A 22,745-nucleotide genomic window follows, 5' to 3' on the forward strand; every position below is an offset into this window, starting at 1 on the left:
ATCAGTAGCTACTTAACCCGTTTTGTAATTCAACCGCAGCCGCTTAAAAACGTCATAGCAATACATTATAAAGAAGATCAAAACGTGCGTTATAGTGACTTTTTCCTCTGAACAATATTTTACGTATTTTTTATCCCTACAAAAATAAGGGTATTCGAAATAAATATTTTGGCATGGCAATCCGTTAAAAATGTCAAATGTAATGCGCGGGGGGGGGAACATTTCATTCTTTACTCATTCTAAATCTATTAAATTCAATTTAGACGTTTAGTGCGATTATTGTGGATTGTGCCTGTATGGATATGAATTTTTGAACAAAACAACATAATGGATAAACCAAGTAATACTGATAACAATTTATCATCTTATAATGCTGATGCTGATGAAGATACAAATTCTCCTAAAGCTAGACTTCGGACTCGTGGAAAGAAACGTAAACGGTCGGTGTAATGTTTTATTTACATATAATTTTTGTGAATTACTTTCAATAAACACACTTTCTTTGCGTAATGTTTGAACCAAATGATGACATGGACCGAGTACATGTGATTCATATGAATTTTTTATAAAGGAGTGGTAAGACTCTTCTACATTTCATCTCGTTAGCAAGCTAATTGCCCTAAAATGCAGTAACATCTGTAATAAGTCTATCTATGATTTTTTTACTTTACTATTTAGAGGCATATGTCGTAGAGTTTCATTTAAAAGGGCTCACTTTAGTACACGTGACGTCGAGTTGGGCGTTCAAATAAATTTTGGAGATAGACCTAGTCAAAAGGAACCCCTCCACAAATTTTCAGTTTTAGGACGCCAAAGGTTTTCGAGAAAATAATTTTTGAAAATTGTGAAAATTAAAGGAAAAAAATGCATTTAACTGCGTATTTATGTTGTTTTTAGATTGTTAGGTTTTTTAAATTACAATCGTGAAAGTCCCTCTGGGCAGAAATAAATTAGATTATTTAGGTTAAGTTAGGTTTTTTTTTATACAAACTCGGAAGTCTCTCTGGGCAGAAACAAGTTGGATTATTTAGGTTAAGTTAGGTTTTTTTATACACACGCAGAAGTTCCTCTGGGCAGAAACGAATTGGATTATTTATTTTAGTTAGGTTTTATTTATACAAACGTGGAAGTCCCTCTGGGCAGAAACGAGTTGGATTATTTAGGTTGAGTTAGGTTTTTTTTATACGAATGCGGAAGTCCCTCTGGGCAGAAACAAATTGGATTATTTAGGTTAAGTTAGGTTTTTTTTATACAAATGCAGAAGTCCCTCTGGGCAGAAACAAATTGTATTATTAAGCTTAAGTTAGTTTTTTTTATACGAATGCGGAAGTAATTCTGGGCAGAAACGAATTGGATTATTTAGGTTAAGTTAGATTTTTTTTATACAAACAAATATTAATGCGGAAAAGACAACTATTGTTCCTTTCACTAGGAAGCGGAAACTAGACAAGCTAGTGGAACCGATCCATGGTGGCAGGGCTGTGAGTTTTTCTGCAGAAGTTAAATATTTAGGGTTACCCCTTTGATTGATCTAGATCAAACCCTAAGATGGAACTGTCATATAGCTAACACAGTCAACAAGGCCAAGATGGCCTTAGGTTTCTGTAGTCGTATGGCAGGACAGCACTGGGGTCTTAAACCAAAGATGACTCTCTGGTTATACAAGGCAATTGTGAGGCCCATAGTAACATATGCATCTGTTGTTTGGAGTGGCGTGAGACCCAGACTCAGCTACAAGCTGAACATCGGACGTCACTCCTCTATCTTTCAGGCCGAAATATACGCCATAATTGCTTGTGCGGATCTAAACCTGAAGAGTGGCTATGTTAACAATTATATTTATATAAACTCAGATAGTCAAGCCACTCTGCATGCACTAACCTCAGTCACCCAAACTTCGAGGATTGTAGAGAACTGCATAACTATACTGAATACTCTCGGGGTAAGGAATAATGTAGTCCTGCATTGGGTTCCTGGTCACTCTGACATCACCGGTAATGAAACAGCGGATGAACTGGCAAAGGCTGGTGCTAGGGAGGCATTCTTTGGTCCTGAGCCCTTTATAGGAATAGCACACAGCCTGGCAAAGCTCACTTGGCTGAACGAAAGCTCCCATGTGTCCCAAGACGTGTGGCTGCAGACTAAAAGTCTTGAGCATTCTAAAGCCCTGATAGCTGCTTTCAGTGCCAAACACTGTAGAGAAGCTCTGTCACAGGACAGGAATGGCATTAGAGTGGTGACTAGAGCCTTAACAGGACATTGTGGCTTGAATAAGCACATGTCAAATATTAGACAGAGAGAAAACAGAGAATGTACATTCTGCCACGAGGTGGATGAAACTCCGGTGCATCTCCTCACCCAGTGCTGCCCTCTGACGGGCGTCAGAAGTTCCATACTGGGTAGGCTCAGGCCACACCCAGAGGACATAAAGACTGTTGGAGCCAGGAAAGTCCTTCAGTTCCTTAATGCTGTTGGCCTTGACTCCAAGCTGTGATTAGTGGTGATCACAATAGATCATTTATGGTCGCAGTGATGAAGGGCCTCATAGGCCCCAAATGAAGTCACCCTAATAATAATAATCCCTTAGCCATATAAGGTAACATCCTGAGAGGCACTTGATGGAATGACTTGTAACAATACAAGGTGAGTTCTATGTCCAGCATAGGACTGTGATGGGGTAATGTTGATAGTCATAAAGCAAATCCTTTATTAATGCAAAAAAAGGGGGTCAATGTAGTGAAAGGCTGGTTTTCTCTAATAAATATTTTTATTCTTTCTAGGAAGGACAGTGAGAGCAGTATAGAATTTGAAGGCATTTTGCCAGATAATGTTCTAGAAGTAGAAAGAAACCTGCAAGCTTCAGCCATTAAGAATAATTTAGATGATGCTAGTGTTAAAAAGATATTAAAGGTATTTACAACTTTTTATGTAATTGATAATAACATTCCAAGAATGCGTTTTACAATCACATCTACTACTCTAAGCTATTCTCTGTGCAAGAATGCTATAGTCATGGTACCCCTACAGCTGTGTCAAAGTCAAAGATCATTTATTCCATAGGTAAAGTAAATTTACACTTGAAAAATCACATTTAAGCTACTGCTCGTTCACTATGCTGACCTCCATGAGAAGAACAAGCAAGAAACTCAAGGGATTGCTCTTTTTAAAATAAACTTAAATGCTATGGAATAGGTACACTTTGAATCAAATTTGTGTGGATTCTGGAGCTGGGTTGTCTTTCCATACATCTTTATCTAACACATAGTCTTAAATTTTGTAATATGACTTTTCGGTCAAAATATTTTTAATGTAGTTTTTAAACTTAGGAAATGATAAACTTAATATATGCTCCGGAATCTTATTGTAAAAACGTATACAGTTCCCCATAAAAGTGTTGTTTACCTTGGTTAAACGAAATCGTGGTACCATGAGTTTGGACTTAGCTCTAAGGTTAATATTATGGATATCATCTTTCTTATTGAAATTATGTATATTTTAACGGGTATATAATATATTTTAGTAAATGTACCGTGATGCCACAGTCATGATACCAGTCTCCTTAAACTTTTCTCTGAGATAAACCCGATTGCCTTGACGGTAGATAGAACGAATCGCTCGTTTTTGCAATATAAATATGGTTTGAATATCTGCCGCTTTACCCAAAAGTGTGGTATTTAATGTGTTTTAGAAAGTTGTAACCAATGACCATGTGCTGGCACTGGTGAAGCTTCGTGAAGAGGAGGAGCTGTCATGTAACATACCTGAGCAAATAACTGCAAGACACACTAAAATTACTAGAGCCAAGGCCAAGTAAGTTACACATACTAAATACACGCCGCACTCATACCGGAATTTGTTCAATTTTATTCATGTGCTTTTTATTTCAATTATGAAGGTAGGTAGGGAGTCAAAACCACATCAAGCTTGACTACAAAAATTATGATAATTAAAATTAAACTTTACGTCTCTTATTATAAAAACATTCTAAAGACCAAAATGTCGAGCTTGATGTTCTCTTGGCTGTGTAAGTTTTTAATTTTGGGCCAAGATTTATGTTTCGAACAGTGTTGGTAACAGAACCATTTAAATTGACGTTATGGATCGCCCTTCGTTGTCACCAGAGCACTAACTCATCTTAGACCATTTTGGAAACCTATTTACCTACAATAAATACGGTCTATGCCCGTATCAAGAGCCCAGCCATATTACAGTCATCTGTGTAGCGTATTTATTAACTAACTTTATAACGAGACTCTGTAGTAACTTTATGGTGCCAAAAGTATTGGGCACCATTTTAGAATTCGAAAGGAATTTGCCAAACTTTGCCTTTAATTTCCCTTTTAGAAGTGTATAACATCGCTTGTTAATGACCTTGTTTCAGAGAATTAATGAAAGTGTCACCAAAGTCTGCACCATGGAACCTAGAGCTCACTCCGATCAAACATATACCAGTAAAGACGCGACCGGAGGTGAAGGCACTTATTGCTCAAGAGCTGCCCGAAGACGAGGATGACGAGGAGTATGAGCCTACTCATGATGACGTGCCTGTAAGTGTCTATGAACCACATGTGTCTATATATTTTATGATGATGGTCTTTGAAAACTCGGAGAATATTCCTAAAGATAAGATAAAGAAAGATCAAATAAATATGAAGCCCAGTAGCACACTAATAAATATGGAAGTTCAATCACCAACCAAGAAACCAGTGCACAGTAGCTGCGATTGTATTGAATAATTTTTTCATGCAGTGAATTTTCCCACTGTCCCTCCGCATAAAATGACAAACACCACCACCAAAAATATACCAAGCACATGTTACACCTCTACAAGACATCTTCAAGATTTGTTGATTGTTCGATACTCAGTCGTAGAGTGATTATTCTTGTGGGCATCATTACCAGAGATCATAATAAGTAAAGTATATTCACCTAAATTTCAAGTAATACTCATAGGCGCGTGGAGTAAATAATACCTCTCTCTGTAATTCCGGAATGATAAAAAGAAGCCACAAAACAAAATTGTTTTACTTACAGGACTTTGCCTCTATGGCACGCTGTACTCTAGTTTTCTGTATAATATTGAAACAAAAAATAACATTAATATTTTCCTTAAGATTTTTCCTTTTATTGTATGTAATATTTACCTAATGTAAAATTTGTGTATTACAGATTTATAAGGTTATATATACATAGCTCTAAGTATTATTTGTTGTCTATTATCTTATAGTTGTATTGTATTCAATAAAATAAATTAACTACCATAATAAAACAATTGCTAATTATACATAAAAAACAAAGTGAGATTGTCATATCGTAGAACCTGACTTCATCAACGGCAACTTCTTGGTTTGCCACTATGACACAAACTTTGCAATAGTTGCACCGTATAGGTTCCGTCCATCTTTCAACACACTAGATAATTATAACAACTTTTTGGATAACCTAAACAGTGTTCTATCGAATATTTCAAGTGTCAAGCAAATTGCTATCCTTGGCGATATTAACATTAACATCAAGCCCACCAACCAAGACGCCCGTTCAGATGATTATCTTACTCTGTTAGCATGTCATGATATTCTTCCCGCACATGTAATTCCAACTAGGATGAATAATTGCTTAGACCATATCCTACTTAAAACCACAAATCCCTCAATTTCACTAGTCATTGAATCACATATTACCGATCATATGCCCATATTTCTTGCTGTTGATGATTCTATTCACCCTCCTAAGATTCCAATTACGAGGACTCGTACTGACTATCGCACTGTTTATGAGAATATAAATGCCGCTGATTTTTCTAAAGTTTTTACGTTGATGGATGCAAATGAATCCTCAAATGCTTTGATATCGATCATACAGAATCTCACAAATCTTCATACTCATATTATAAAGGTAAGAAATATTAAACCGTGGATCACTCTGAGACTGGTTCGGTGTATTCAGCAGAGATAAACTTCATAAGAAGGCTAGAAAATCTTCTGACAATGACTTAATAAGATTAACATACACTAGATATCGAAACTTTTGCAACAATCTTTTGAAAAAACTGAAAAGGGCGTACGAAAAAGCTGAACTTGAAAGAAACCAAAAAGCACTATGGAATACCATAAAGAAAATTGTCAATATAAATAAGGTAACCTCACCGCCTGTCGAGCTGTTAAAATCTCTCTCAGAACCAAGAGAATCATGTAACGCAGTTTGTAAATTTTGGCCAACATAGGGAAGAACCTGGCCACCGCGGTTATGTCTACGAAAACGACAACTTACACATCCTCATCTTCATCAATGCAACTATTTCGCAAATACCTTTAAACTCGTTCGTAACTTTGGAGGTTGATGAAGCTGAGGTGGAAGGTCTCATAATGAAGTTGCGTAGCGATTGTGCAGTTGGATGGGATGGTATTACAACTAACCTCTTAAAAACCTGTCGCCATACACTAGTTCCCTTAATCACACACGTGTTTAACTGCTCTTTTGCTACGGCAGTTGTACCTGACGTGCATAAAACTGCAATAGTACATCCAATCTTTATGGGTGGGGTAATAACTACAGGCCAGTATCTGCACTTCCTACATTATCTAAAATCTTTGAGAGAATATTAAACTCACCTTTGTTAAAGTACTTAGAACACAACATACTTGCTGCAAATCAATATGGATTTAGATCTGGAATCTCAACAGAGGACGCAGTAAGTGATCTAACTGAATCCATATCTCGAAAACTTGATGGCAAACAAAAATGTTTGGGTATATTTCTCGATTTGACCAAGGCTTTTGACAGTTTCTATCCCCATCCTACTCTCCAAATTGGAGAAAGTCGGTGTACGAGGCTTACAGCTAGAAATTTTTAAGAGCTACTTTAACAATAGAAAAATGAGAGTAAAAATAAGTAACCACCTCAGTGACGCCGAGTATATTACTTACGGTGTGCCTCAGGGAAGTGTTCTGGGGCCTACACTCTTTTTGGTCTGCATTAATGAACACTGTAAACTATAATTTCTAAATCTTTACGTACGCAGACGACACTGCAATCGTTGTGTATGGACAAACTTGGCAATAGGTAAAAAATCATGCGGAGAGCTCTTTACGGACAATAATGCAATGGCTAAAGTCCAATTGCTTGACGCTAAATATGAGTAAATTCTCTATAACATCTGTCTCCAAGCCACCAACCACGTACACTATCACCGCTCATACCTGTACTGGTGAACAGGTCCACCCTTGCGCGATCAACCGTGTGACCCACATCAGATATTTAGGAGTGCAGATTGATGATGGACTGAATTGGTATACACAACTAGCATCATTGACCTCTAGAGTGAGAAAACTAATTTATGTTTTTAAACATCTTCGTAACTGTGCTGATTCACAAACATTAAATATGGTGTACTTGGCTTTATGCCAGTCTATCATTAGTTACTGTATTTCCACGTGGGGTGGCGCTGTTAAAACTAGGTTACTTGGGCTGGAACGGGCACAGAGAGCTGTCTTGAAAGTTGCAACCAACCGTCACTTCAAGTACCCGACTGCGGAACTGTACGCTGAGACTCAAGTCCTTTCAGTGAGACAGCTTTTTATACTCAGGGCCGTATTGCAACCACACCGTCGTGTTAAACGACCGGTGTGTCCAAGTGAACAGCATTCGACCATCTTTGCAAGCAGGCAGTTTTATGTTTGAAGCTCGATTCTATATAACAAATTAAACAGAATTCACAGATGTATTGGCTTATCTAGTTACGAACTGAAGTCTAAATTGCAAAATTGGCGGCTACAGAGGAACTACTTAAAATATGATTACTTACACAATAACTTTTGGATTTTATATACACTTACAAACACACACACACAACCACACAGTACGCGCACGCATGCAACACACATAAATCTACACAAACATGCATACACCTATACTTGTGCCTATTATTTTTTGTCTTCTTCTCTCACTTCTTACCTCATAACTATCACTAAAAGTGTATAACCACGATCGCTCAGTCTCATTTTTATACTTTAAATTTTAAATAAAAATTAAATTTTAAATATAGGCACATATTTTCGGTCCCGCCTAACTGATTACTGTCTCCTAAGACACAGACATTTCTCTAGTTTAGGAGCCAGAGTTTTGTTGTCGTTTTTGTTGTTGCCTTTTCTACCTATTTGTTTTGTATTTTTTATTATTAAAGTACCCTACTATAACTCCGGAATTTGAGAGGGAGGTGTTATCCACCCTATGTATATTAACAACCATAAAGCAGAGAATAAAAAAGTTACCTTAAAGTTCAGGTAAATAATAAATAAATACCTTGCTTATTTCAATCTCTGATATTATATGTCACCTTTACATTTCAATACAAAGCTGAATCATTTTAGACATTGATGTCCACGGTTAACACCAATTAAGTACGAACGGTTACGCTGCGTTATACTATATATAAATTAGAACTACATGCCATATGGTTGAAAAGTCCGAACATAGGACAAGAGGCCAGGACACGAAGCAGTGCGTAAGTAAGCGGCGTTAGTTTGCAACACCGGATTGCTCGTGTAGCACTCGGTGCATTGAAGTCATAGCATTGCAACTGGCACTCTTAGGGCTGCACAAATATTTTAAGCATTTACTTACTTGTTGTGTTAGATGCCGTTTTATATTGCTCTGTCCTTAGACAGGATGACATCAGAATGCTCACTAGAGTCTTAACAGGACACTGTAGCTTGAACAAACACAAGTCAAATATTGGGCAGAGACGAATAGAGACTATAGATTCTGCCACAAGTCAGATGAAACTCCTGTTCATCTTCTCATCCAATATTACCCCCTGAAGGCATACGAAGTTCCATACTGGGATGCCACGACTAGGGAACATAACATCTCTCAGAGCCAGGAAAGTCCCTCAGTTCTTCAATGCTGTCGGCCTTGGGTGCCGATAGATGAGCTGTTGGTCGCAGTGATGAGGGGCTACATGGGCCCCGACTGAAGCCGCCCTAATAATAAAAAAAAAAAAAAGATACTGTTTTTAACAGCTGCAAACATTTCATTGCAGAGTGACGACGATCAAGTGTCGTGTAGCGATCTGGACTCACAGCCACGGACTCCCGCAACGCCAAGCAGTCTTCATTCGAGCAGCCCTAGAGTCGTCAAAGACGGGCCTTTCAAAGTACCACAGGTATACAAATAAATCCAACGTAAAAAACAAAAACTTGTATAATTAATATATTTCGTAAACTAAACGCACGAGTGTTTGATAGCAAAGTGTACGAGAGGGTTAGCGAGAGGGAGGATTGTGAATTTAGCTTTTCTCGTGACTAACTATCGGAATTACCATTTACCACCATCATTACAACCAGGTTGCTGATTTATTCATAGACAGCTGTATAAGGGCCAGCGCATACAGCTGTCTATAGACACACGGCAAGGCTGAGGATGTTAAAAGTTATCAATGTATATTTTTGTGCTGTGTAATATACATTGATAAATTTAATGTCCTCTGCCTTCTTATCCGCCGATTTACGCTGGCCGTAAGCTATATAAGTTTTATTAGTTTATTCATTCATTCATACATTTATTATAGAGCTAATTCGACCCCTCCTACATACATACAATACGTACATCAAAATTGCCAAGTTTACAGGGGAGCGTTTTAAAGTTCTGAATTCACTGAAATGAGCTTAACCCGTGAATTTAGCATTTCTCAGTTTTATTCGAGAACGAGTTTTAAAGTAACGAGTTTGTCGTACATCAAACTGTCGTATTCGAAACCGAACCGAAATGACGTCACACCCGTACGATTACTCGAGCTTCTCGACCGGCCAAGGCTACAAACGTTAGAACACAGTCATCGAATGAAAGTTAACGTATTGTTTACAAAGCAAGATTGTAATATGTAAATCTCTTATTATTTTAAATGAAGTCTAGATTTTGTTCAATTTTATTAATTTATTTTAATGCAAGTCATTGTCTGTATTTTAGGCCATTAAAATCTTGAAAATGTATGTTAAAGGATTTTATTATATGTTTCACCAACTAACTCCGTAAACGCCGCGCCGTTGGATAACGATATCAAAGCCGCATCGAACGTTTAACTCGAAAGTTCTGAATAACTCGGAAAGCGCCCTTCGATTCGAGAACGATATCCAATGGAACGATTCGGTTAAAACATCGGGATCCAGTACAGCAGCTTGATTTTGATTGCCTCTCCCGATCGGAAACTGCGTCTTTTCCGAGTCGAGGCGCATAATTGCGATTCACAACAGGCCGATCGGAAACTTTTGACATTTCTAATCGTAACAATAGTTGATTTAATTCACAAATTAGAAAGATATAGTAGGAATCAGGTTCATCTTCTCGCTCAGAAACCCATCTGATTTCGAGACTACTCGATCGGATCGATACGGGGGGTCTACTCTTGATCTCCGTCCGACATCCGTCCGAAACAATTACTGTCAAATAAGTAATATTCGACAAAATTAAAAGACAAGTATCAAGAATGAAGCTTCATTCGCATCACGCGTCTTTTCATTTGGTCAAGTAGTGTTTATTTGGTAGTAATTGTTTCATACGGATGTCGGACGGAGATCGAGAGTAGACCCCCTGATTTGAATCAAAATCAAGCTGCTTGTCCTATTGTCTGTCGGCTGTAACTGTGAAACCTGTAAAAGGCCCGAAACGTTTGTTGTTTGAAAAAACAAATATTGAATTAAATAATCTTTATTGCACTTTAAAAATCACAATAACAACACAGAACTGTAAGTATCACAGAATAAGCTAATATGCTAATATATACAAGATGTTACTACTAACATACGCGATTTAGATCCGGAAAAATGGTTTTATTTCCAATTATGCTTCCGGACACATAATTCGAGCCACCTCGCATGTTTGCCTTAAAGGGCTAGAATTAAAAAATAGTGTTATCATCATTGACTTACAATTATATGGACGTCGGGTCCGCGCTAAAAAGTGTCCGCACTTGTAAGGCGCTAAAATCGTATACAGAGCGCCAAACTCCGCTTTAGTCTTAATTTGTTCTACTGACAGCGCGATACTGCGATGACATTACAATTTAAATTTCGAATAGGTTGACTTGGGACATTTTTTTCGTGGTTTTTGTATTAGACCCGTCGTCCATTTATTTGTAAATCAATGATTATCATCGAAGAAAAAGGTTTCCCTCGGTTTTGCAAGTCCAAATTTCCACCAAGGACTTATGGAAAAGACTTTTAATCTACTAGTTTCAAAATTGCGTAGGATAGTTCTTGATCAATCGATCGTTGTTTAAGCTTAGGGCATTTAATACTGATGCGAGGTGGCTCGAATTAAGTGTCCAGGAGTGTATTTATACTTTCACGAATATTTACACAAGCGGAGTAATGCAATTAATTTTTTTAACCACTAACAGAATATAACAACACCATCCCGCAGAAAACTAATAATAGTAGAAGAGGAAGAAGAAGCTACCATAGCCCTGAGGACACGTTCTAAACTTTCTCTATCTGCCACTCCAATAGAACATATTGAGAGCTCATTTATACCACCAGACGACATACCCACCCCAGTGGGTGATGATTTGTGGAATCAGTTCTTAGAGGAGTGTTTGAATCCTGCTGAGGTCTCCAAGAATGAGGAGGATGATGAGGCCGATCCAGAATACAATGTTGCTGCTGATCCTGATGCTCGTAAGTATTCGATCAAGGGCTTGACATTTCCTTGTTAGGTCCAGTTACCGAAGAACCTCGAAAACTAAATGCGCTAGAAAATGCGGTTAGTGGTCGTTCCTAGTTACCTATTTATTTATCTAGTATTAGTTATTAATATCGAAATAAAGTAAACTAACGCTTACAACGTGTAGTAAATATGAAGTAACTGCCTCCGTGGCCGAACGGTTACCATGACGGAGTGCCACGCAGAGGTCCCAGTTTCGACTTCCGGGCTGGGAGAAATATTTGTAAGGCCTACATTTATTTCTCTCGTGAGTTTGGGTGTAATTTGCGCTTGTGTATGTGAGTATCCATGGTACCCGCGACCCAGGGTTTCCCTAGTGCGGGGCTATGTTGAGTGTGCGTTATTATTATAACTCAATATTGTTTTTGTAGTACGTGCACATTATTATACTACCAAATCGATATGTTATAATACCAACTCAACATATAATAAACACTCGACATTGTATAAGTAGGTACTCGTAACATAAACTCAATTTATTCCTATACTTATCCTAAAACAAACGTTTTTCAGATGACGAAGACGAGGAAGCTCTTGAAAATAGTTTAATAAAGATCTCTAAAAAAGAACTCAATGACCTAGTGACAGAGTTGTTCAGCATCTTGCCTGAAGACACCGATGATCAGTTAGCTGCCGACTTGGCTAATAATGTGCTCGCTGACCACAATACTCCGGTATTTACCAAATTATTTATTATAATATATAGCTAGCTAGCATTCGTGACAGTCCATCGGTAGCATCGTTCAAACACAAATTAAATGAGCACTTCCTATTAAACTCGTAAATTAATCAGTAACATAATATAAATTAATATTTTGTTTAGATTATAATATATATTGTGTATCATATTTACATATATTTAAGTATGTAAAGTTTTTGTAAATGTCTGTATCAGTCGTATTTAGGTTGTCATCATTTTCATCGTAAGAAATTTCTTTTCGTGTTAAATTAAAATTTGTAAAGTGATTTTTTTTATAATATCAAGTGACGGGACGAACAAGTAGTGCGCCTGAAGGTAAGCTACACGCCTGTCCATAACAGTTACAGTGCCACTCAGAGCTTCAAATCGCAAAGATCTGAGGGGCACTGCCACTGCGCCCGTCACCCTGAGACATAAGATGACAAGTTCCATGTGCCTGTATAATTCACCAGCACCTTTACTCTTCAAAACCGGAACGCAATAATGCTAACATTACTGCTTGGCGGCAGAAATAGGTAAGGTGGCAGTACTTCCCTGGACGAACTCTTTCACAAGGAGCTCTACTGCTTACGATTTTTGCAATAATTAGTCCCACATACATACTTTCTTCACCACAGATGCTTTGGTGCCTGGAAAATATATTTTCTAGAGATAAGCTCACATTTTTGTGTGTTTGTGTGCGTGCGTGCGTGCGTGCGTGCGTGCGTGTTGGACATTATGTACAACAAAATAGATAACAATCAAATTACATTTATAAGAGATAAATATGATATTATATCTTTCTTATATATGATCATTTTAAAGTAAGAAAGATCATAATTTGCTCATTTACTTAATACAAAAGCGACAAGCGAATTAGGTGAGTTAGTACTCCTTTAAGTAATCTGGATCTTGGATCAAATTGTCGCATTACACTTTTATAACAAAGCAACTTTTTTGAACCTTGAACGTGCTACGAATTTGTGGCCTGTACTTGGTGCAACGGGCTGGTGTCCACAACTCGACGACAAAGCGCCTATTTTGCGTGTGGACAAGTTAACAACCGCCACCCTTACTTACCCTTCAAAACCGGAACGCACTAATGCTCACATTACTGCTAAGTGGCTGAAATAAGTAAGGCAGTACTTCCCTGGATGAACTCTTTCGCTCTACAGCTACGAAAACCAACCAAATTGACGGTATTCTTGAAAAATACCAATTCAAAACTACTCACAATAATCGAGCGTTTATGAAAAGACTGAAGCGAGTGTAGGAAGCTTCAACTTGATGTAATGGTAATATGTTTACAAATTTTTGTTATAGATTCCAAGTCATTGGGAAAGCAAACAAGAACCAATATCAGATGAAGAAACTGACAAGACTCCAAGTAGAATTACCTTCAAGAAAAGGAACAGCGTTAGCAGTGTTTCTATAGGAAAGATAGAACCGGAAGATTATATTGAATTTTGTGAAAGAGATAGTAGTGAACAAGACACGGTTGAGAAAGAGATGCCTAGATGTGTTACTCATGTTAGAGAAGGGTGCAGTACACATACGTAAGATTTTGAACTTAATGTTTTGATAAAATTTGGCATTATTATTAAAGTGTCGGTGATAATGAACATCGTTTACTGTAACAAAAGCTTTATGTTTGGAAGATGTTTTCAATTCCTTTCATTCGTCTAAATTTAGTTAAAAACGAAGTAAATGTAAATTCGACATGTTGTTTTCGTCGCCGACGCATTGCCACAACTACAACGCTATTTCGATTAGTAATACGTGTTAAATTTCGACTTATATTTTGATACTTTTAACTTCTGTTTTTATTTAATTTTATTTTTCTTTTGTTTTGTAAATATTTTTTCTTGTCTTACTTTTATTTATTATTATTTTTTATGTTACTCAAATAAATGTATTTTCGTTGTTTCTTGTTACTTTTAGAAAACCAAAGGCGACGACTATACACATATCCGTAGAAGAAAATATAGTACCTGTGGTGACAAAAGACGACCAACTACAACCACCTCCTGTAGTGAGGGAGCTACAGGAACCTTCCCCCACGACAGAGAAGGTTACCATTGAAATCGATAAATCTGGTTGTGTAAGTATTGTATAATATAATATAGTGTTACTCTTGTATATCTAGAAGAACAATATGCAATATGAGGTGAAATTAAATACTATAATAAAATTATTTACACGCTGCAGTCTCGGCCATATAATATTGGCCCACTTGCCAGTAGAGTACGAGCAGGTTCTCATTGGTTAAAATAATACGGTTAATTAGCTTTGCGCTCTTATCTAGCATCTCAGGTTTTTTTAAACCATCTGGCTGGTGTCGAAAAGAACTGGTGATCTTTATTGTGTACGGTTGATAATAGCTATAATACAAGATGGTAAAGTCGTCGGTAACTACTATGGAAATAAAACCTTAAAGAAACATTCCGTACCTATTAAACATCTTACCCAAGGTTATTGAACGTGAAGCTAAAATAGCTAAGACAGGTGAATTATTTATAAACATTCTGCTAAGTAGTAGTCTGACAGACGTACATTATCATTGCCGTTAATTCATAGTTTTTCGTGATCGTTTGTCTTAAAAATATACGTATAAAGTAATTGAAATGTAATAAGTCCATACTTGTATAAAAAAATTATTAACATACGCGTTTATAAGAAAAAATATTTATTATTAATTTTAGTGAGATCAAGGCACTTAAGGCCATAGCCGTGTTGGAAATTTTCTATAAAAAAAATTGTGAAAATTTACAGCATTAACTTAAATTTGCAGTCTTCCGGCTTAAAACAAAATAGTATTAAAAAATAGGCAAATCATTTCTCAATCAGCTTCAAAGTTCAGACTTACTTACACGCACTTAAGACAAATTGTTTTTTTTTGCAAATATGACAAGAAAATTTCGTTTACTGTTTCTATTTAGTTGGCCATACACGGCATTACTTCCTTCTAGATGATGGCATAGGTGCTGTTGGTGGTCTTGGACCAGAGTATATATAATTATTTTACTGACAAGACGTCTACCAGACCCATCAATAATTACTGACCTTACGTCTCGTAGACACCTAACCGTCGTAGTTTCTTAAGTATAATTGCCGCGGCGGCTCTCCTTGCACTGACCGGTAGCGAACACCGACGCAGGAAGGTAGTGAGCGAGACAGAACGATACCCGAAGAAACAACGAAACTGCAACACCGCATAGTTTTTGCAGTGTCTAGTAACGTCAGTCGCAGAGTTAATGAAAATATAAACACTATATCGAGTTAAACACTACCCTAATTACATCACTGTTGATCTTTCGCCCAAGTTTCATAGACATTTGTCTGTCAATATTTAATATATTTAGTCATTATTTTATTTATAAGAATTTTAGAAAAACGTCAGTTTGTTCAATTGACACTCGTTTGGATCCCTCTGTCAAACTGCATATACAGTTTTGCAGGACTATGTTTGTTGCTAAGAAAGTTGTACCACCTTTTAAATTCTAAAATAAAACATGTATTTTGAGATAGATCGCTGTACTAACATAAAATTTTCGATATACATACAGAAATTTTCACAGGGGACTTCATGTGATATTACGGCTGTGCTTGTCGCTATGCTTCAATTATATATCGAAGAATACAAAATCATGAACGAAGCAATTTGATTTACAGATGTTACCGGAACAAGTACAAATAATAGAACAACACCTACGTCAGCATATTCAACTCGCCACATCAAACTTCTTACAGCTATACGTTAACCCCATACATTGGAATTACGCACCTTCTTATAAGGAATATTTAGTAAGTACTAGCTGTACCCATCGAGTATATAACCAGAAATAACGACGAAATGTGATTTAATTCGTTTGAAAACTATTCTGCCAAATCATTACGGTGACAACTGCGCCCCGATTGGCCAGCCCGAACTCGGAACAAGAATGGATGGGTGTCGTCAGTTGTTTCACTTCAAATCGACCGCCGACTCGACGAAACTTAAAAAATTACATATTTAATTACCGATGAAATGTGATTCCGTTGATTTTGTAATTAGAGTTGTTGACTAGCTGTTTTTCCCACACCACTGAATGGAACAGATTCAGATTAAGATTCATTTATTTCTCAAATATAACATTACAGTATAAATTGCATTTCATGTCAAAGTATAAGAAATTATATTGAGATCGTCAGACAAAAAGGAAAATTATAAGAAAAGCACACAATAATTAGAAAATTAACAATTCATTATATAATATTGTTGTCATTAAATTATATATCATTCTCCATCAGGATCGTCATAAGTTGATAACAATTATACAAGAGTATGTTAATGCGGTAAAAATTAGTATAAAATAGAAAATACTGAATTCGTTACAATTTAAAGTCCATAAATTCTTTTACGGAGTATATAGGATTTTTCAAGAACAGGTCTTTCAGCCGGCGCCCAAATATTTCGTCAGACGGTTCAAGTCTGAGAGTACAGCTCCCATTGTTAGAGATATTTATTATCTTTATTACAATTAATACAGAACATTTTTGGAATATACGGAGACTTATACACACGTCCGTTATTAGCGCTGTACTATTTCAGCTTTCTAATTTGTGATTTCACCGCAAACGAGAGTTGATATTTAAAAGTGATATGAGGCCCATTTGCCTGATGAGTTGCTAGGAATGGATGGCCCTTATTTCGTCTCTATTTCTGGTTATATAGTCGATGGCTGTACCCTAAATGCGTTGCAATGAATGTGAAAGAAAAAACTTGGTATTTTAGCCCTGCAGGGTTAACCCCCTCCTTGGAGGAGAACCGTGTCCAGCAGTGGGATCCAATACTTCAGAGGCTTTTATAGCAATCGAATGAATAATAGTTGACGACCTCAGTGACGTAGGGCCACTGAAGTTTACACTGTGAGCGCTAGATGAGGAGACGCTGTACAAACTGACAACGCGTTTCCGCGCGGGAGTGCGGGGCGCATGTTCCGTCGTATCACGCACTACGCTGCGTGGTGCTATGACGACTGAGGGTCGTACCGCGAGAGTTAGCACTCACTGTAAAAATCCGCACATAATCGGCTCGACTTATTATGAACACCTGCCCGTTGACTTAAAAAACGAGCCTAACGATGAAACTTTTGATCGTCGACTGAATGACCTTTTATTGGATAATGCGTATTATTCCGTTGAAGAATATTGGGACATGATCTTGTAATGTATGTTGTAATTAAATTAGATTATTAGGTTTTTTTTTCAGTATTGGATGGAACCAGTTTAACTCTCATGTTACAAGGTGTATCTTTACGTGTCAATGCCCTAAACGACTATCAATTGTTTATAGGCGCAGTTCGAGAAAATTCTAGAAGATAATCCAAAGTCTGTGGTGAATGTATGTAATTTGAAACCTGCATTGGAATTGGTTCGAAGCTGGGAGAAATCAGTATCGCAAAATACCCCTGAAAACCAGGAGATGGTTGAGTAAGTCACTAGTTCTTTTTTTTAACGTTTTTTATGTAAAAATCTGTTTTACACCAAAAACAATTTGCCACATACACATTTTTAAAATGTGAATGAATGAAAACAATCTGACTGACTTGATAGTCATCTTCAAAAAGTCATCTAAGGGGCAATGTATACACATCTATATTAAGATTTAGTAGCAGTAGAGTTCCTTGTGAAAGAGTTCGTCCGGGGAAGTACTGCCACCTCACCTATTTCTGCCGCCAAGCAGTAATGTCAGCATTATTGTGTTCTGGTTTTGAAGGGTAAGGGTGCTGGTGAAATTAAAGTCACATGAGACTTGTCAACCTAAGTCTCAGGGTGACGGGCGCAGTGGCAGTCCCCTCAGTTTTTTGCGATGTAAAGCTCTGAGTGGCACTGCAACTGTTATGGACAGGCGTGTAGCTTACCATCAGGCGCACGACTTGTTCGTCCCCGTCACTTGATATTATAAAAAGGTTCCGGTTGACGCTAAAGGGTATACAGCTTCTACATACTTGGATGATAAAAATCCCTGGTAGTGACTCGTTTAACTTTTGCAGTTTGACTCGATCTATGCTATTTGAATAAAATATTGTAAATTATAAATGTGTATAGGTGTTTATTTACAAAGTACAATCCTTAGTTAACTCATCCTTCTCAAAGGAATTTGCCTTACCAATATCAATTTCAAGTGTAATTTACTTACGAAATAAAGATTATTTAGGTTTGAATATAATTTACCATAAAAGGAACAAAATACCACGTTTAGATAATGAATATGTTCTCATTTCCTTTCAGGTTTATGCAAAAGGAAGCTGATAGGAGGTAAGTAAGACAAGGCGTAACAGTTGCGAACAATTCATATAACAACATTCCCTTTGATTGATTGATGAGCACTGATTCTTAGGCGAGAGCAACTTAACGCAAAAAGCCTTTACGCAGCAGTAAAACAGTAACATCTGATAAATTACTGGCTGATAATGAACTCTAGCTATCAACAATCGTACAAGTATTGATCACTAAGGGCTTTCGCAAACGGAAGGCAGTCATTCGGCAACACGTTGATGCGGTCCACGGTAGTGTTCACCTTCTGTTTGCTAAACATGCGCAAAACAGCGCCTCGTATAGTAATTTAATATCGCATTGCATTCCCGTAAAAGTAATATTACAATGTGATATCGCCATCAACATCACACAAACTAAAAATGAGATTTATAAGCATCGTTCCGTACTTAGTAATAATATCATCAAATTGTATTATATACAATGTGATATCACCCTCACTCGCATCACACAGACTAAAATAATATGTGTTGTAAGCAGTGATCGGAATAGGTAGAGTTTTTTCGAGGAACAGAGTCAGAAAATGGAGACTGCCTTAGGACAATATTTTTTAGGTCCTGGATTTTTTCGGGATTGGAGAAATCTCGTAAGTTAAGTCTTGTTATTTGGGATAAGTAGGTAGACTATATTTATATTAACTTTGCGATGAGTTGTTGCAACACCAGTTTATCGGAATATTTAGGAAAATTCCGAATTCTTTGTTTTGTTTGTCAGTCTCGTCCCGCGCGCCCTCGCGGTTGGACGTGTAATCGAGTAATAATCAGTGATAAAATGACGTCAAATTTAGTGAAATGTGCAAGCTGTAACGTGGTAATAAACGAATTACTGACTTTTGTCAATAACAAAATAGATGTTATGAAGGAAGATGGAATCTCCCAAATCTGCACTAGTGCATTCACGGAGCTGGAAATTAAAACCGCTAAGGATCTGTTGTTTGATTCTATACCGTCTGCAAGGCGTAAGAAAATAAGAAAAGGAACTGGCAAGACCCGGCGTGACATCGATGATATAGTGACTTTAATGAAGGAAGGTAACCCTGAATCTTTTCCAATATTTGTTGCCAGGAACTTGCACAGATTGCCCCCGGTTTATTTTGATCACGTCGACACGACTAGGCTTCTAAAGGATATTTTAAAGCTACAACAGGATGTCCACAAAATTAACGAACAATTCGCTACAAAGGAGCAATTAACTATGCTAGCGTTGGACTTGGATGCGTTAAAACTGACCTCACTGGTTAATGTGAATGATACAAATGTTCAGAGAGTAAATACCAAGCGTGGTGCTGCTTTCCGTGATGGTTATGAGTATAACAGCGGTCCCATGGGTTTATTTCATAATGTGTCGGAAAATATTGTGACCGCTGAGGGTAATAAATCGCCCGATGGCTCCGAGACTATGTACAGAAATATTATACACTCACAAACTGCACTTGACAACGGGAATCATCATTTATATTCATCATTTAGCAAGAATAACATCAATAATTCCATAGAAATTGATAATAATAGTAACGTGTCGGTATTTTGCTCGAGTCCGTGCGATAGCTTGGTAATGACACACTCGTCATCGCCAACGGCCGAGCGGCCCCCGCCTCAGCTGCCGCCGTCGTCGCCCGCGTCGGCGCGTGTGCCGGCGCGTGAGCCGGCGCGAGCAACGACCCCGCCTCAGCGGCCGCCGTCGCCTGCGCCGGCACGTGTGCCGGCTCGTGTGCCTGCGCCCGCTTAAATATTACGTCGGCGCCGGAGCGGAGTCGCGCGGCCGCCCGCGCTGTCGGCGAGAGTGAACGTAAACAAAGAACGCTAGCAGATATTGTGCGCGAAGGCGAGTGGAAGAAGCCAGAAAAAAATGATGAATGGATTGTTTATCAAAAAAGAAAATTGAGAAACCGCTTTGTGGGAAATAGAGGTAGTGCTACCGATGCGGAAGGTTGTTTTAAGGCCGCTGAAGTGAAAATTCCAATTTATATTTATAATGTATCAAAGGAAGTGACAGTGTGTCAGATCAATAGATACATTCAGCGCAAAACTAGCTTATGCGTAACAATAGAAAAAATGAACATGAAGCGGCCTAAGGACTATGACTCGTACAAAATATTTGTACCTAAACATAAGTTGAGCTTGTTTATGTCAGACGAGTTCTGGCCGGATGGAATAGCGTATAGGCGTTTTGTCAATTTTAAGTACAAAGGGCCTGATAACGATGACTAATTGGAGAGAACTTTCGTGATTATTAATATCTCATGACCAGTATGCGACTTTTGACTTTTAATTGTAAAAATATAGCTAGATCAGTTGAGTGTGTAAGAAAACTATGTAAAGTAGCTGATGTCATCGCGCTGCAGGAGACCTGGCTGCTGCCGCACGATTTGGCCTATTTGGGAAGCATCGATGATCGTTTCGCTTTCACTGGGACCTCTGCTGTGGATACATCTGCAGGTGTACTCCGAGGACGGCCTTATGGTGGGGTAGCGCTATTGTGGAGGAGAGACATATCCGCCGTAGTATCTGTGGTTGAGTGTAAAAATGCTCGGTTGGCTGCTATCAAGGTAGCGTTGCAGGATCGCGCATTATTGATATTTTCCATGTACATGCCGACAGATTGTAGTGACAACATGGTCGATTTCACGGATTGTCTTGCGGAGATTAGTGCGGTAATTGAGAGTCAGGAAATCGAAACGGTGTTTTTATTAGGTGACTTCAACTCCCATCCAGGGGAGCCGTTTGCTGTAGAACTTACACAGTTTTGTGCGGATCAGTGTTGGTCTTGTATTGATTTGGAACTCTTGCCCTCTGACTCATACACATATGTGAGCGAGGCGCATGGCTGCCGGCGGTGGCTCGACCACTGTATTGGAACTGGTGCTGCGAGGCAAACTGTTGTAAGTACGTCGATTTTGTATGATTCGTACTGGTCTGACCATTTCCCCATTGTAGTGCATTGTAATATTAATTTAATTAAGCCTAAAATTTTAAAATCTGTTTGTAATAATAATAAGATTATGTGGGGTGACCGTGACTCTGCTCAGATATCAAAGTACCACGATTTTTGTAACTCTAGGTTAAAGCTAATAGATTTCCCTCATGAGCTTAGTAAATGTTGTAATAAAATATGCAACAATAATGATCATTTTCAAGTTTTGCAACGGTTGTATCAGGATATTATTGGTACCTTAACGGAGGCTGCGGTGACCTGTTTTCATGTAAGAAATAATAAAAAGAAGCACTATGTGACGGGGTGGAGCCGATATGTCAGTGGGGCTCATGGGAGAGCTAGGTTATGTTTCCAAGACTGGGTTCTTCACGGTAAACCTTCATCGGGTTATTTTTATGATGAGATGTACCAATCTAGGAAGCAGTTTAAGGCTAAATTAAAATGGTGTCAAAACCACGAACAGCAAATTAAGAATGATATAATTGCACAACATCATTGCAGTAAAAGCTTTGGACCCTTTTGGAAAGCTGTAAATAAATTAAATCACAAAACGAGTGCCCCCGCGACTATAGCGGGTGTTCAAGACCCTAAGGATATAGCCGACCTCTTCCAGAGTCATTTCAAAGTGGTTTCCCCATTGGGACCTTCTGCGCGGGTATTTAATGCTGGGGCCATATCTGAGACTACCTTAACTATAACTGCAAAGCAGGTGGCTTCTATAATAAAAACCATGGTTAGGGGTAAGTCACCGGGGCACGATGGTCTCAGCATTGAACATCTGCTGCATGCAGGTGTTCACTTGCTCAGGGTTCTTTCAATGTTTTACACCCTGTGTATGGGCCACTGTTACTTACCGGACGATCTCATGCGTACTGTTGTGGTCCCAATTGTGAAGAATAAGACCGGTGATTTTTCTGAGCTGTCCAACTATAGGCCGGTTTCATTAGCAACCATTGTAGCCAAGGTGCTGGACAGTGTGCTGGATGGTTATTTGAAGGGGCACCTCCGTTTGAATGACGCGCAATTTGGCTTCAGGTCTGGATTGTCTACGGAGAGTGCCATCATGTGCCTGAAGCGCACTGTCCAGTACTATACA

General features: G+C 38.2%; 1 protein-coding gene across 1 annotated transcript in view; it reads left to right on the plus strand.

Annotated features, from left to right (window-relative positions):
- Positions 1-294: 294 nt before the first annotated feature.
- Positions 295-22,745, plus strand: part of LOC113230840 — a 39,014-nt gene continuing 16,563 nt past the window's right edge. Inside the window, exons 1-12 of the mRNA XM_026464939.1 lie at positions 295-440; positions 2,781-2,910; positions 3,689-3,810; positions 4,382-4,547; positions 9,041-9,163; positions 11,396-11,672; positions 12,232-12,392; positions 13,721-13,953; positions 14,339-14,498; positions 16,070-16,201; positions 17,733-17,869; positions 18,671-18,697. Coding sequence (XP_026320724.1) covers positions 328-440; positions 2,781-2,910; positions 3,689-3,810; positions 4,382-4,547; positions 9,041-9,163; positions 11,396-11,672; positions 12,232-12,392; positions 13,721-13,953; positions 14,339-14,498; positions 16,070-16,201; positions 17,733-17,869; positions 18,671-18,697 — 1,781 coding nt within the window. The 5' untranslated portion in view covers positions 295-327. The remainder of the gene's footprint in view (positions 441-2,780; positions 2,911-3,688; positions 3,811-4,381; positions 4,548-9,040; positions 9,164-11,395; positions 11,673-12,231; positions 12,393-13,720; positions 13,954-14,338; positions 14,499-16,069; positions 16,202-17,732; positions 17,870-18,670; positions 18,698-22,745) is intronic.

This window comes from Hyposmocoma kahamanoa, unplaced genomic scaffold (genome assembly GCF_003589595.1).
Source record: "Hyposmocoma kahamanoa isolate Upper Pololo Valley unplaced genomic scaffold, ASM358959v1 64, whole genome shotgun sequence".
Taxonomy (NCBI): domain Eukaryota; kingdom Metazoa; phylum Arthropoda; class Insecta; order Lepidoptera; family Cosmopterigidae; genus Hyposmocoma; species Hyposmocoma kahamanoa.